Source organism: Drosophila nasuta, chromosome 2R (genome assembly GCF_023558535.2).
Source record: "Drosophila nasuta strain 15112-1781.00 chromosome 2R, ASM2355853v1, whole genome shotgun sequence".
Taxonomy (NCBI): Eukaryota; Metazoa; Arthropoda; class Insecta; order Diptera; family Drosophilidae; genus Drosophila; species Drosophila nasuta.
Window position 1 is genome coordinate 8,285,225 of NC_083456.1, and position 16,530 is coordinate 8,301,754.

At 36.8% G+C, this 16,530-nt stretch overlaps 2 protein-coding genes across 4 annotated transcripts; both read right to left on the bottom strand.

Annotated features, from left to right (window-relative positions):
* Positions 1-273: 273 nt before the first annotated feature.
* Positions 274-1,415, bottom strand: LOC132785537 (tetratricopeptide repeat protein 12). Of its 2 annotated transcripts, none has more exons than XM_060791681.1 (4): positions 1,192-1,415; positions 891-1,142; positions 718-840; positions 274-573 (listed from the first exon to the last, which is right to left on the bottom strand). In XM_060791681.1, exons 1-4 carry the CDS (start codon positions 1,302-1,304, stop codon positions 444-446), a joined length of 618 nt encoding a protein of 205 aa, XP_060647664.1. In that variant the 5' UTR covers positions 1,305-1,415; the 3' UTR covers positions 274-443. The 2 variants fall into 2 exon arrangements, with proteins under 2 accessions (XP_060647664.1, XP_060647663.1); XM_060791680.1 differs by having other exon boundaries at positions 274-660; positions 1,192-1,411.
* A 1,222-nt stretch (positions 1,416-2,637) lies between these two features.
* On the bottom strand, positions 2,638-7,043 carry LOC132786522 (dentin sialophosphoprotein-like). Of its 2 annotated transcripts, none has more exons than XM_060793067.1 (11): positions 6,653-7,043; positions 6,270-6,594; positions 5,929-6,207; positions 5,504-5,866; positions 5,196-5,441; positions 4,771-5,133; positions 4,550-4,708; positions 4,389-4,487; positions 3,535-4,332; positions 3,106-3,448; positions 2,638-3,045 (listed from the first exon to the last, which is right to left on the bottom strand). In XM_060793067.1, exons 1-11 carry the CDS (start codon positions 6,755-6,757, stop codon positions 2,709-2,711), a joined length of 3,417 nt encoding a protein of 1,138 aa, XP_060649050.1. In that variant the 5' UTR covers positions 6,758-7,043; the 3' UTR covers positions 2,638-2,708. The 2 variants fall into 2 exon arrangements, with proteins under 2 accessions (XP_060649050.1, XP_060649051.1); XM_060793068.1 differs by having other exon boundaries at positions 6,270-6,582; positions 6,653-7,042.
* Positions 7,044-16,530: the final 9,487 nt, after the last annotated feature.

The following is a 16,530-nucleotide window of genomic DNA, read 5'->3' on the forward strand; positions in this document are numbered from 1 at the left end:
ATATGAAATATAAATTGATATTAGGAAATTGAATAATGCTTAGAGATTTTGAAATTGTATGGAAGATAGGACTATATAATTATACCAAATATAGCCGTTGTATATGTTTGTATATTTTAAAATGAATACCGCACTGTTTTGGTTTTATTGAAAATGTGTAACGGGTATCTCACAATCAAGAACAGTCGACTTAAGCTTTCTTACTTATTTCAGTACTCACTCCTAATTAAATAAAAATTACTACAATTGAAATAAAAATGAATAACACGAACATTATTTAGTAAGGTTTTATTCATATGTTCTTTCAGTTAATGTCCAATAAAATGATGTCTGCTTTTTTACTAAGCGTTTGTTAAAATGTCCATTGAGTTAAAGCCTAATACGAATAGTTGAGTACATCTGAAATTTCTAATTACATTATAATGATTTAGCTGCACACTAACTCAGTACGCGGTGCGCATCTTATCCAAAAAGCTGTCAATGAATTCTAAACTTCGAGTATTGACTTGTTTTGCTTCGTTGATGCTTTGCTCAAAGTTCTTCTCATCACCCATGCGCTTATAAGCGAGAGCTCTGTAAAGAAAAGCTCGCAGATATCTCGGATCTAGTTTGGTTAGAATATGATTGCATTCGATGATTGCCATTTTAAAGTTGCGTAGTCTGCAGACAATATGCTGAATGAATTTAATATTTAATTTAATTTAATTTCTCACTCACTTGATGTAGCAGCAAGCACGATTTATGTAGAGAACTGGTGTATCTTTAATATATTCCAGACCTTTGGTATACATCTCGATGGCATGATTAAACTGATCCTTGCGATAAGAAACGTTGCCCAGTCTAAAGAAAATCAATTGATTATTATAATTGATATTTTTAACTTATTTCACCTCCGAAAATTTAATGCAACACGTTCGCGTTCCTTGCGTGCAACGACTCGCTGCTCTTGGGTTTGCTCAATTTGCCGCATGAACGTGAATTGATTTGTGTTTGTGGCTGACTGTATTTTTGATCTAGTTTTTCTTGTCGATCTGCGTCCCATCCTTTGTCCACCACGTGACGAGATATAAAAGTTCTCATCGGTGACATTGTCGCTAGGATCAACAACAGGTTGCTGCACAATCTTTTTGCCTTCGCGTTTGCTAACGAATCATAATTAATGAAATAGTTGTTACTTTTTTAAGCACTTACTCCTCCATTTTATTGGCATTGACCATCAAGTCCATAAACTGCAACAGATCCACAACTTTTGAGGGTTCCTTGAGGAAATTTTCATTGGATTCCGGGTGATTAAAGTCTTCCATTGTCTTGTGTATATGTTTGTATTTTAAGTTTATATTTTATTTTATTTTTATTGTGTTTATGTTGTTATGTATTGTTTTTGTTGTAGTTTCATTATGTGAAGTATTTCATGTTAAAAGAAAGAACTTTTTTGACAATTGTTTCAAGTTGTCTTTAAAGTTAAATGGAAGCGAATTGCAAACATACCTATTTAATAAGCCGTCGATTAACCCTTTATCTCTTTAGCTGCCTCATTTGCCATGATGATCAACTTGCTGTCCGTCTGGCGTACTTACCACTTGCCATAAGCGCAATTTTTATACCCAGTTCGGATTGGAAAAGAAGGTATACATAATGTATAAAAAGTAAGAAAAATAATTAGAAAATAACATATTGAATATTTATTAACGGTGTTAGTAGTAAATTCAATTCTATTTAGATTTATAAGTTTCATCAGATTGTTCTTTTTGTCTGCCATAATTATAATCACATTTTAATCAATCATATTAGAAAGAATAATAATTTTATGAGAATCAGCTTATTCAATACCATATAATGTCTCACATAGTATGTTAAAGTCGAGTAGTTTCGACTTTATCGCTTCTCCTTATTTTATTTTAATTTGAATTAAAAATGCATCACTGAGCCGAGTTTAATGCACGCAATTAAAAAAGCAAGTCAGGAAATTGCATTCAATGCATTTAAAATTCGCCGAGAAAATCAGAAAAGCGAATGAGCGAAATCAATGAGCGATGGCAAATTACAAATTGCGGTGACAACAACAACAACAACGGCAACAAACAGAACCGACAGCAATAAAAACAACATCAGCTGTGAATGTTGTAGAAAATGCAAATAAAAGAACTTGCAACGAATCAAACTAATGTGCATTTGTCAACAAGACACCCTTCAGCTTCCCCCCTTGACACCCACACACACACACACAACTAACTACATATGTGTGTGCGGGAGTCTGTGTAAAGTTGACGCTTAAAAGTTTTGCACACTAATCGCTAATTGCTTTAAAAGACAGTGTTTGGTGGGCCACAGGGTGGTTCAGGCGATGCTGGAAAGGAAGCTGATGGAGAAGGGGAAAAGGAGGAGAGGAGTGCCAGCTTGTGTTGTCACTGTAATTGTCGCTCTTTAAAATCACAATTTGCAATGCAAATGTACGCATTAGTTCGAGTAGCAAAAAACTAACAGCAGACACCCGACGACAGATGGCGCCAGCTCGATAGCAATCATCGATAATAAGCCAATATTACATCGGTTATTTTACAAGCGCTATTCAAAGCGTAGCAAATGCTTATTTTCAAAAATTATTATTATTTATTATATATTAGGTTCAATATATGTATGTTATATATTATTATGAATATATATATATATTATATATTATCTTCTATATATTTGCTTTAGCTGGCTTGCTAGTGCTGCTGCAGTTGCTCCTTGTACTGCCTATTCAGCGACTGCATCTTCGAGCTGTGCGTGCTCTCGACGCACTTTAAGTAATTCTCACGCACAAACTGCTTGAAGGGCGTAACCAGACGATCGGTTAAGGATAAAGCATGCACCTCCTCCGCATTAAACTTCTCCACATTCACCTCGAATTGACAATAGTGGCAACGCAGCTGTTGCTCTTCATCTTCGAATTTGATGATGCCATGCGAGCGTCGACGGCACAGCAGACAGGTGTACTTGAACTTGGCATTGCAATCATCAATCTGTGGCAGCTCCGGAATCACCGATTTGGCACGATAAGCCCTGCATCAAAATTAAAGCGTGCTAAACACTGCTAAGGATTGTTTTATGTCTCCCACTTACCACTTGCGACAGTGATCGCCATGTCCTGTCTCGCCGTGGTATACAAAGGCAGCAGCATGACACATCTCGTGTAACAGCACCTTCACCAGCATGATCGGCTGCTTCATATGCTTCCAAAGAACGATGCGTGAGGTGCGCTGGCCATCACCTTCAATGGAATGCACAATTGCGCTCGGTGTGTTCATGCAACTCTTCCATGTAATTATGCGGCGCAGACCGCAATGGAAGATGCTGTGATTGAGCACATTGAACAGTGTCTTGGCCAGCCCTGCTTTCGACGATTCAAAGTCACGCTTGCGATAGTAGACAGCGAGTGGATGACACATGTTAAAAGGCGTCTCAGCTGCAAAATAGAAAAGAGGAATTACATTAGGTTTAAGAGACTGCAAAATGTTCCAGACTAAAAAAACGGTTGAAAAGTCAACTCACGACGTAGTGAATCCACAAAGTTGTAGAAACCCTCATAACGTTCTAGCAAATTGGTGGTCTCCTTGTGCTGCTGACAATTGACCGCACGCACCTCCTCGCTGGGTAGACCACTCAGATCAATAGGTTTCTTAATGTGCTGCGGCGTTTGACTCTCAAAGTAATTGGCATTCGTGCGTTGCACAATATCATCGAGGATCAGCATTTTCATTTCATTAGTTAGCTTCGCATCCAGGGATTTTACTATCGGCGTCGATGTTGCCGCCGCCACTTGGGCTTTTGGTTCTTTGACAGCAATGTGCGCATTGTGTGCTGCCCAGAGGCGTGAGCTTGGAGGTGTATCCTCATCCATGTGATTGTCCTCGAACTCATAGTTGGCCATGGGATTGAAGAGACGCCGCTGTGCCGGTCGTAAACCCAAAAACTTGTCCAAACGCATTTTCAATTCGCTATCGCATTCAACGGCAGTAGCATCAGCAGTTGGCTCGCTGCTGACAATGGCTACCGGCTGCTGCAAATCCACATAGATGAGTGCGGCATCAGCGTTGTCCGTCATGGAGAAGCTGGCAATGCTGCTGCTGTTGGAGTCGCTACTCAGCAGTGCGGAGACGCGACGTTTGCGTGTGGGCTTCTTACGGACTTTTAACACATAATCCTCATCGTCGTCGTCATCATCATCAACCTCGAGGTGAGCTTTGTCGACCTTGTGATCGATGCGTTGACGCAAAACGCGTCCACTGCGCGTGTTTATTACTTTGGGTGCATCCAACGGCGTCTCTTTTAGAAGACTCAGTTCTAGCGCTGCGGGCAAACAGAAATTTAAAGAAGTTTGTTTGGTATGTCAACTGCTTACTCACATGGCTCCTTTGCCTTAATCTTCTCGCTACCGCTGGAGAAGGAATCGGTTTTGCGACTAATTGGTGCGCTCATAAACTTTTCCATCATGCTGTCATCACCTAAAAAAGATCGAACTATTGATCATTTGTTTTTATATTATTTTCATGTGTATGCAATTTACTTAGCTTCTCAACATCAATGTAAGAATCGTCATGAGTGTCGACTTCGATGTTGCAGTCGATGTCTCCTTTGCCTTGATCACATGGCTCGCCACCGCTCAAGAATGATTCGAATTTGAGTTTAAATGCACTCACAAACTTTTCCATACTGCTGTCATCACCTGAACAAGATCGGACTAATGATCATTTGTTTTTATGTTATTTTCACATGTATGCAATTTACTTAGCTCCTCATCATCATCAATGTAAGAATCGTTCTCGCTTTCGGTTTCGAGTATTGCCGAAGCCTTGCAAATGTCGTTGTTGTCGTCGCTATCTGTGTCTAAATCCGATGGATTAATGTAGCTGACAATTGACGAAGTTTCCGATGTATCCGAAACGGATACGGATTCCGCATCGCCTGCCGCTCTTTGAGGCATTCTGCCCATGAGATTTTCGTGAGTGTCGACATCGATGTTGCTGTCAATGTCTCCTTTGCCTTGGTCACCTGACTCCGTTGCCTTGGACTTCTCGCTACCGCTAGAGAATAATTCGATTTTGAGTTTAATTGCTGCACTCTCAAAATTTTTCATCATGCTGTCATCACCTGAAAAAGATCGAACTAATGATCATTTGTTTTTTTGTTATTTTCATATGTATGCAATTTACTTAGCTTCTCAACATCAACGTAAGAATCGTTCTCTCTTTCGGATTCGGGTATTATCGAAGCCTTGGAAATGTCTGATGTATCCGCAACGATAATAACGTCTGAGTCGAAGACATCACCATTGTCGCCATCATTGTCATGAGTGTCGATGTCTCCTTTGCCTTGATCACATGACTCGTTACCGCTCAAGAATGATTCGAATTTGAGTTTAAATGCACTCACAAACTTTTCCATACTGCTGTCATCACCTGAACAAGATCGGACTAATGATCATTTGTTTTTATGCTATTTTTATATGTATGCAATTTACTTAGCTCCTCATCATCATCAATGTAAGAATCGTTCTCGCTTTCGGTTTCGAGTATTGCCGAAGCCTTGCAAATGTCGTTGTTGTCGTCGCTATCTGTGTCTAAATCCGATGGATTAATGTAGCTGACAATTGACGAAGTTTCCGATGTATACGAAACGGATACGGATTCCGCATCGGCTGCTGCTCTTTGGGGCATTCTCCCCGTGAGATTTTCTTTAGTGTCGACATCGATGTTGCTGTCAATGTCTCCTTTGCCTTGGTCACCTGACTCCGTTGCCTTGGACTTCTCGCTACCGCTGGAGAATAATTCAATTTTGAGTTTAATTGCTGCACTCTCAAAATTTTCCATCATGCTGTCATCACCTGAAAAAGATCGAAATAATGATCATTTGTCTTTATGTTATTTTCATATGTATGCAATTTACTTAGCTTCTCAACATCAATGTAAGAATCGTTCTCTCTTTCGGATTCGGGTATTGTCGAAGCCTTGGAAATGCCTGATGTATCCGCAACGATAATAACGTCTGAGTCGAAGACATCACCATTGTCGCCATCATCTGCCGCTCTTTGGGGCATTCGGCACGTGAGATTGTCTTGAGTGTCGATGTCTCCTTTGCCTTGATCACATGACTCGTTACCGCTCAAGAATGATTCGAATTTGAGTTTAAATGCACTCACAAACTTTTCCATACTGCTGTCATCACCTGAACAAGATCGGACTAATGATCATTTGTTTTTATGCTATTTTTATATGTATGCAATTTACTTAGCTCCTCATCATCATCAATGTAAGAATCGTTCTCGCTTTCGGTTTCGAGTATTGCCGAAGCCTTACAAATGTCGTTGTTGTCGTCGCTATCTGAGCTCAAATCCGATGGATTAATGTAGCTGACAATTGACGAAGTTTCTGATGTATCCGAAACGATAATAACATCCGAGTCAGAATCGTCACCATTGTCCGCATCATCTGCCGCTCTTTGGGGCATTCTGCACGTGAGATTGTCGTGAGTGTCAACTTCGATGTTGCAGTCGATGTCGTTGCTGTTGTTGCCATTTTTCGCATCTTGTTGTTGTTGTTGCTGTTGATGCCGCTTTCGTGTGTTACAATTGCTTATTTTTTTTTATTACCACACAATTAGTAAAACTTACCAAAATGCTTTTTGTTGAGCTTGTTGTGCATTCATTTAGCTCGTCGGTAATGTCTATCGACTGGAATGCATCTAGAAGGCTTTGTGAATTCAAAATATTAGACATTTCATGAATTTCATTTAAGCACGACGTCCGCTTTTTCTTTGGCAATTGCGCTGCCGCCACAATTTAACATAGAGGTGGAAAACAATCAATGACATTATCGACGCTACCGATGGTTGAGCGCTTTCGAGCCACAATCGATAGTAGCAGATGGTGCTATCGACAGCTGGCGTCTCACACCGTTAAAACAATTTAATTCGCTCTTATTCTGTGTAAAATCGTCAGCAATTAAGAAGAAAAACAAATAAATATGGATCGATTTTAAGGAAAGTTATGTTTATGTATTATACAAAAGTATTTTGATCGATAAAGAGCTGAATTTAAGATAAACGTCAAATGTCAGCCACACTTAGTAAGTCAAGTAGAGACAAGCAGGACTGCGATTGCACCAGCACAGACTCTGAAAAGGATTCTGTACCAGATAGGCAGAGTACTACAAAATAGAGTTAAATTTCACATGTCTGAAAGTATTTTAAAAGGACTACGCCAAAGAATCAAGCTTGCAACGAATCAAGCTTGCACGACCGCTTGAAAAGATTTCATCCTGGCTTGTGCCCTTAGCATACCGCCGTATTTGCAGATATGAACGACACTGTGTCAAGTTGATACTGTCAACAAGAAGCAGTTGTACATCGACTGTGAACTCTGTAACTTACTTCTTCAAAAGATCCGTCTTGTACAAATCGAATTCTAAGCGAAAAACCTACATATATTAAAAGCCTTAACTGAAATGGTTGATACCCTGGGTGAACGTATGCCTAAAGAACATTGATAAGTTCTATATAATAAAATAGAGAATTAGAATATTGTTAATATTCTTTTATTTATAGATTAAAACTATAAGTTTCTTGTATACTTAAAAAATATAACTATCGATGACACTATCGACAGTATCGAAAGTGCCCCCAATCAATAGTTTTCCACCTCTAATTTAACATAAGAGCAGCGTTGCCACTTTCTTCAAATGTTTAACAAAATAAAAATCGCACTCTGTTCACGATACTTTGTGCAAATTGTTTGAGATGTTTGTTTGTTGTTTAATATATTAAGTAAAGCTATGCAACAGAACCAATTACAATAAAAACAACTTTAGCTGTAAATGTTGCAGAAAATGCAAATAAAAGAACTTGCAACGAATCAAACTAATGTGCATTTGTCAACAAAAGACACCCTTCATCTTCCCCTTCACACCCACAGACACAACTACAAATACATATGTGTGTGAGGCAGTCTGTGTAAAGTTGACGCTTAAAAGTTTTGCACGCTAATCGCTAATTGCTTTGAAAGACAGTTTTTGGTGGGTCACAGGGTGGTTCAGGCGATGCTGTAAGGGAAACTGATGTCGGAAAGGGAAAATGGGGAAAGGGGAATACGAGCTTGCGTTGTCACTGTAATTGTCGCTCTTTAAAATCGCAATTTGCAATGCAAATGTACGCATTAGTTTTAGTGGCAACAGCTAACAGCAGCCACCCGACGACAGATGGCGCCAGATCCGCAAAAATGCTCGCCCTGTAACATGGCTGCTCTTTATCTCCCTCTAAAGAGAGATAGGGAATAAAAGGGGGAAAAGGGGGTTTGTCGGCTGGCTTTCGCAAAAGTGTGTTTGGCAACAGCTTAGCGCGCAATCAATTAAAGTGGTTTATTGACACTTTTTGCACCGCCAAAGCACAAAAACCCAATCGAAAATTTCGACTAGTTTTGCGCTAAATAAAATGCCAAATTAATACTAAGAGTAACACACACGTTTAAGCCAAGAAAAAGCTGTACGCATATCAGTTGCGATTTTGCGATTTTGCCGCAGGGGCTGCGTCTGTAAATATTTGCAATTAGTTGACTTAACTTGTGCTACGCATACGAGAGAGTTTGACACACAATTGGAAATTTATTAAGGCGCCACACACACACAGAGCACATAGAGAGGAAATTAAGTGTCCTTTTGCGAAAAGAGGGGATTTATTTATGGTTCATAGATTAAATACTAATTAACACTACGCAAACAGCAAAGGCCAAAAAACAACAAGAGTGCGAGGTATTTGATTTATGCTGAATGAATGCTGAGACTTTCGATCTCTGTGTGTGTGTGTGTGTTCTGTAAGGATTAGAAGCAGACAGCAGAACAACATAGCACAAAAAAAAAACAGAGAAAACAACAAACCAAACACAACATTTGCCTGGCGCTTTTTGTCTGGGCCATTGACCAATGGGCAATTGAGGGAAAAGGGATTGAGAGTGAGAGAGGCTGCGTATCTTTAGCTTAATGCCATAAATTGTGCTTAAATTATTGGGGTTGGTTAACGCACACACACACAAAAGCACACATACACTTATTGCGGCATTTTCTCTTTCATTTTGTGTATTTACTTTGTGTGTCGTTCAACTTTTGGTTGCTCATTTGCTTTGCTTTAATGTCCACTTGACCATTTCTCTGCATTTTCAGGTCGAGTTTTCATTGAAAGCAAGCGGCAAATTTCTGGAAATTTTTGTCAAATTTTACTCAAAGTTACTCAAGTGATCGGAACCAGTTGATAAAAACCTTAAACAACTTGAGAGTTGAAAGTGAGCAGCAAGCAAAAGTTCCTCTCTCTTTCTCCTGTTCATTGTTTTCGCAGTGTTAAATGCAAAGTTGTTGCGTATTCATGCTCCATGAAGTTGGAGTTGACTCTGCTGAAATTTATGTGTCTGCGTTCTCGTGGGCTGAGGGAGGGGGAAGGCAGCACACAGGCACACATAAAAAAACGGTCCCAGAATCAAAATCTGTTGGGCATAATCAAGCGAGACAATGCGCCAACAATGCCCACAGTCCTCCTCGTATGCATTCAGTCTGGGGACAGTCACAGAGAGTCAGACAGCAGGTTGAGTGGGTTGATTAACGCCGCCTCGACTCCAAAGAGATTCTTTTTTTATCCCCGAGCAACAGCAGGAAGAGCAGAGAAACAGCAGCAACTGTCATTTAATTGGAATTATTCAATGCGGACTTTGATTTTAAAGCCCGGCTTACGATTAATGCGCACATTAAGCAAGCTCTTTAAAATTGCTTCGAAAATAATTGCACAGTTTTAATACTAATTATTGAACGCACATTAAGTATTTCGAATGTTAAAGTACAATCAGATTCCAGAGCTGAAAATCATTTGTATAATTACGAATTTATTAGTTGCAGAAAATAAATGTGCACTTGCAATATTTAATATTGTAGTTGCATTTAAACGGAATTTCAATTAATAAAGATAAAGAATGAAAAGTAATACAAATAAATAATAAATCTATACGTGTTTAAATATTTTATTTATAAATTTAAAATTATTAGCAACTGGGAATTGAATTTTTGTCAAACAAGTTCAAAAAAAGCAACTGAGATCTTTTTAGATTTCATGTTTTTTACTTAGGTATTATTGTCTTTTTAATGCACTTTTAATAATAACAGGTAAGAAATCTAAATGTGCTCAACTGTGAGATACCCGCTACCCATTTTTCAAAAACCCAATAAATGCGATATTATTTTTGAAATAGATCAAATTAACTAATTATTTTTTGCATGCCTATTAGGAAAATTGATATAGTTTCTCGATATTGGAATAGTTTGATTTGAAGTCAATTCCTATTAGTCTTTACTATTGTTGAAATGCATTTCCCACTTAATATGAAAATAATAATATTTTAATATCCATTTGATAGAGTAGTTTTTCCACTACTCGCCCATTTAACTTCCCACTCTTTGTCAGTTAATTTCTCTCATACCAAAGATTGCTCTGCTTTTCTCTCGTCATTTTTTCATTATAATAAAAATTGAATTTAAAATAAAAATGAGCATAAGCTTTTCAATTTCGATTGTATTTTGCGACTTAATCGAATTAATTAAATTTTCAAAACAATTAAAATGCAATAAAGGAAACCTCGAAACCTCAAATCGCATGCCTTGAAACTTGATTAATTTTTGGCTGACGCTATGCATGTGTGCATGGAATTTAAGCTTCGATTATAACGTGCATGCATTTAAATTTAATTAATTATAGAAAATGTGCATTTCACATGCCAAGTTCCGAATGAAATGAGAGCGAGGATTTCTTTCTCTCTCACTGTGTGTGTGTGATGATGTGTGTGTGTGTGAGTGCATATGAATGCAAATAACTGCAATTAAGCAGCAATAATAAGCATCGTTAATAAATTATGGCAGAAAATTGTTCAACATCAGCCGAGCCACTATACAAAGAGTATCAATGCGGTTGCTACGTTTTTTCCTGTGATGAAAGAAATTGCTGAGCTGTGTGTGTGTGTGGTTATATGCGTGAGTGTGTGTGTGGTCAGTGAATAGTGCAAATACACAGTTATATATCCATGTGTATTGCACTGAGTATTGTATTCGGGCGTTGAGCAGTGCAATTAACTTTTTAAATCTTGATGCATGCAATTTTATTTAACATTTCCAACTATGAAAAGTTCAATTGTATTCACATTCACATTCGCATTCACAATTCACATTCATCACCGAGCAAAGCAGCTAGCCAATCTGCAATTGATAAATGAGAAGCCTGAACAATAGGCATAAAAATATATTCATAATTGTGAAGCACTAGACAGCTATAATATTATTAAAACAGTAGCTATAAGAGTTTAACTTCAAATAAATGAATTAGTTAATAACCGAGAGACACAAGAAAATTCAACAATTTTTTAAATTATTCAACCATTAAACTTTCTTCGCACAAAATAAAATATTATTAAAAGCAGAACTAATAATTTTATCATGCTTACTATTTACAAAAATTTTCTAATTATTTTAAGCATTTTTAAAACTATATCTAATATAAATATATAACTATAACTAAGAATTTAAATCATCTTCAAAGTTAGTAATCTATATGTAAATATATAAAATATGGTAGAAGGAACTTATAACATTGTGCTTACAGGAAATGTACGTAACAGGCAGAATGAGGCATCTCCGACTTTATAAAGTATACGTACTATATTCTTGATTCCCCACCGCAAATCGACAAAAATCGAATAGCTTTCGCAGTTTCAAAGTCATATTCAATAATAACACACAATAATAATATAGAGTATTTAAAATTCTAGTAAATTTGGTTGCGATCAGATAAAAATTGTAAAAGTTATTTAAAGTTAAATTCTTTTGTACGGGTTAAAACACTTACTTACTACGGGTCTTAGTTGATTTGTTTGAAAATCTGGTATATTTTGTAGTCTATGGTATATTTCAAATGTACTACTATATCAATATACAAAGTATAGATTTTGTTATATTTTAGTATTTTGCGATATATTTTCAGTATATTTGTCGTATATGGTTTTATTATTGCGAGTATCTCACAGTCGAGCACACTCGTCTGTAGCTTTCTTATTTGTTTTTAATTCATTTAAATTCTTAAACTTTAAATTAACAGACAACTTTGTAATAATCTAAATATGTAGGAGAGATAGTCTTTTATTTCCTATCTTCTAGAAATTCACAAATTTGATAAGCTGTATTTTATAACCAATCTTTAGTTTAGTTATTACATTTTTCAAGTCAATGATTTTATGAATAATATTTCCTGGTGTATTTTCGATGGATTATCATATATTATACTTACTTACATATATTCTCTTATATTGAACTAAATTCTGTGGCGACTATTCAATCATGTTGATAGTCTATCTGTGGCTGTCGGTAATCTATCAAGGAGCGCATTAAAGTTTAGTTGGTGGGGAGCATTGCCTACGAAGCAAACTTCCAAATTGAATTTAGCTGCCTTCAGTCATAACTCATCTATCATAGAAGCCAAGCCTTGGACTTGGACACGATACAACATGCTACAACACGTTGCGACTTGTTGCCAAAGGGAAATTGCGCGTTTCGAGTGGCGAGTGGCGAGTCGCACAAAAGCAATTAAAATCGTTTTTGTTGCCATGTTTCTTGGCTAGTTTTTTGCCTCCTCGCCCTCCTCTCCCTTGCCATCCACTTCACAATCACTATCTTTATAAACCATCTCGCTGCCTCGCTTCCTCCGCCATTGTGTCGTTCGTTTTGTTGGAGCTTAGGAAAAGTTAAGCGCATTCTTTTTCAATGGTTTCTCGTAAATTTCGCTTTGGCGTTTTTATGTGTGTTTGGCGGGCACTTCAAATAATTTTCTGCACTAAAAATTTATTGCAATTTTCGGTAATGAGAGTGCCGAGTGCAGTGGGTGGAAGAGAGGGGAAAAGCGAGAGGGGGAAGCAAGTGTGCAATATCTGCAGCTTTAATGTTGTTAGTGTTTGCTTGACTGTGGTTTCCATCTCTTCCTCTCTATCTCTCTCTCTCTTCAACTCTTCTAGTTTCTTGGTTGTTTGAACTTTGTGGCATTTCCGTTGCATTTCTTTTGTCTGTCGGTGTTTCTTAGTGTGAGTGTGTGTGTGTGTGTGGCCGGAAACGGAAGTTTTTAATGTTGCCCATTGCCCATTGCCGTAAGCTTTTGTAAAGTCTTGTTTTCTTCGCAAACTTCAAATTAAATGTTTTTAATGGCAAACCAAAAAAAGAAAAAGAAGAAAAGAAAAGGCAAGTTCCTTAAATGCTTTAAACTTAACATACCTTCCATAGCTGTCGTCTCCCCTCTTCCCTCGACCTCGTGCTGTTTGCAATTCGTATAAAGCGCATTTTCCTGTTTTATTTGCCAGTTTTTGAAGCGGCTACCCGCATTTTTGTTGTTTTGCAGCTCTTATGCCAAAGGCCTACCAGCCGGTTGTTGGACTGCGAGTTCGCGGCTGGGCAAGATAAACACGCACACATACAAATACACACACACACAGTCACTCACACACATAGAGTGAGTCAAGTGCGTTTACGTTTTACCCAAAATGCATGTCGCTCGTAAATCTCGCGCGTGAAAACATCAGTTGTTGTTCTCGTGGATGTTGTTGCTGCTGGTTCTCTCTGTTCTGGTTCTGGTCTGGGTAGCACAAAGTTGCCCATGTCTGCGGTGTCCCGGCTTTTGCCCACACTCCAAGAGTTCTTGCCTTAAATCCCTATACAAATCTGGGCATAAAATGCACAATATGTGTGAGCTAAAATGTGTTTGGCATTAGGATTGAATGATACTTTACCCTGTAATTGCGTTTGCTTTCAATTCCGTCTCTGTATATTTGTGTGTGTCAGAGTGCTGAAATTTGCACTTTATTGTAGTCCTATCAAAACTGTGAGCTTTGCTCACAAAGCGAATGTGTTGGCTGCTGCGAACCAAGATCAGTTTTACATTGTTGTATAGCAATGCGCGAATTTGCATTGAAGAGACTTTTGAGTTTGCATTTCAATGGATTATTATGCAGTCTACAAAATCGTATATTGGAAAGTGTTTTTTTTAGAAATCGTGTATAATGTCTTTTAATAAATAACGAAAATAATGTAATAATTACATAAATAAATATCAAAATGTAAATTAAGTATTTTATTGCATAAGATTTCATTTGTTTATCATATGCTTTTAAACATTATATTATATTATTATTATTTTGGAGGAATATAATTTTTTTTAAGAAATATTTTATATTATATTAGTATTGCAATCAGTCATAAATTTTTCTAACAATATTAAAAATAATATTAAAATAATATTTATTACTTAATGAGTAAACTTGTGTATGTATTAATTATTAAATTGTAATTATTAAAACAAATTTTTACAAGATTTTAATTATGATTATTATTATTATTATTTAATTATGCTTAATGCTAGCTTACAAGTATTATTGTTTTTAAATTTAATTATTATCCACTACTATTTTTAAGTCTCAAGAAATCTTAAAGAAAATTACAATTACAATTAATTTACATTAGCTTAAGTTGTTATAATATGGTAATAATTCTTAAAATATATAAATGTTAACCATAAAAACAAATCTTTTTATTCAATAAACTAAACCATTTTTGTCAATTTAATAGATATGTTATCCATATCAGGACACGTCTTCGGTTGAAACGATCTGCTGACAAATATCTATCTATATATCTAACTTTGCATACCACAAAATGTTGCAGCTGTCATCCGCATGCCACTTGCCGCCACTGAGGGCTTACAAACCGGTCAGCCGCAGTCCCTAGCCTATCGCTTAGCCTCCTTCTCCTCCTTTTTCTCCTCCTCTGCGTCCTTCGAAATCAGTCTCAGCGTCAACACACACCGCCGGATATTGCCCAAGCTGCCCATTTTCTATTTGAGGTTCTTTTTTTGTATGTGTGTGTTTTTTTGTTTTCTGGCAGCTTTTGATGTTTGCTGTTTGTTTTGGTTTCATTTTTAATGCTCGACTGTGCGTGAGTGTGTGTGTGTGTGTGTGAAGCAACCCTTGCGTCGACAAGCCTGCCGTTCCCCCTTCACCTGAGGCACTTCAGTTGACGCTGTGATACAGAAATTAATTGCGTGGATCGAGTGGCAACAACTGGTTGCAGAGTGCAGAAGATTGACAGTGAGAGAGGAAGAAGGAGAGTGGCAGCGAAAGGTAGAAAGAGAGTGTTGCCAAAATGTTGACGTACACTAAGCCAGCTTCACACACACAGACGAATACACAGAAAACCGGACACACACACACACATAAAAGGGGAACCGCAGAGCGCCACAAGTGACAAACGCAAACACATTTGCCGCTGCTATCCGCCAAATATTGTATCTGTATCTATCTATGTCTGTGTCCGCATCTGTATCTATGTATGGGTGTATGTGTGCTGCGAGCACTTGACGAGATTTGTTTATTTGTCTAGGCGAAAGGCCCGTCTGTGTTTGGATTTGGCGTCTGGCGAAATGAAAAATAGAAGAATAAAATAAGTAGTATATATGAAAGCGAGAAAAAAAGGAAGTTAAATGCATATGTATAAAGAGTAAATCTCTTCAAAAACAACTAAGAACTCAAAGCTGGCCAACTCTTTTGTGTTGTCCGATGCGTGAAACTCTACGTTAGACCTGCAGAAAATAAAAACTCTTTGGCAAAAGATGTTCTGTAAAACGATTTTGAACTAAATTTAATAGCTTCGGTTATTTTTCACTTCAATAATAGCCTTAAACATCATTATACATTAAATTAACATATTTTAGTATGAAAGTAAAAACATTAAAACAACAAAATTGAAATGAATTGGATATGAATTCTATTATATTAGCTTAAGCAAAAGTGTAGAAATCGCATATGGGAATAACTTTTGAGAAATATTTCTGAACTTTTAAAAGCAAATTCAAAAAATTGAAATAAAGTTATATATTTTGCTGAGAAAACATAAAAAACTGCAAAACTTAAAAAAATAATAAAATAATTTGGATATCGTTTACTAAAACATGTGAAACGAGTTGTTTTGATTATATAACTTAAGTTCTACTTTAGTTTATTAAAGTCTCAATTTTCCTCATAATATGTCAAAATAAATTAAAGTAACTAAATTAAAATAAACTTTTCATTCTTATACAGAAATATATAAAAATTCGTATATATGAAATTTAGTGAAATTGCTTAGAAATCGTTTACGAGAACACCATTAACGGGCTGTTTTCTACTAATGCATCACCGTTGCTTGTTCGAGAAATGCATTTAATGAAGTGCATCATTTCATCATCAGACACGTGCAATTTTCATTAAGTTTTGCAATTTCGAATTTTGATTGAATTTTCGTAGCATCATCAAGTGAGTCCTTTTAATTCAGTGCGCAATTTGTTAATTTTATTTTCTGTCCCGCTTTCGCAGTCAGTTTTCTCAAATTGCAGTGCGAGCGAGCAAACAAATTTAATCTGATTTAATTATTTAATTTTGATGCTCGTTTCATGCAA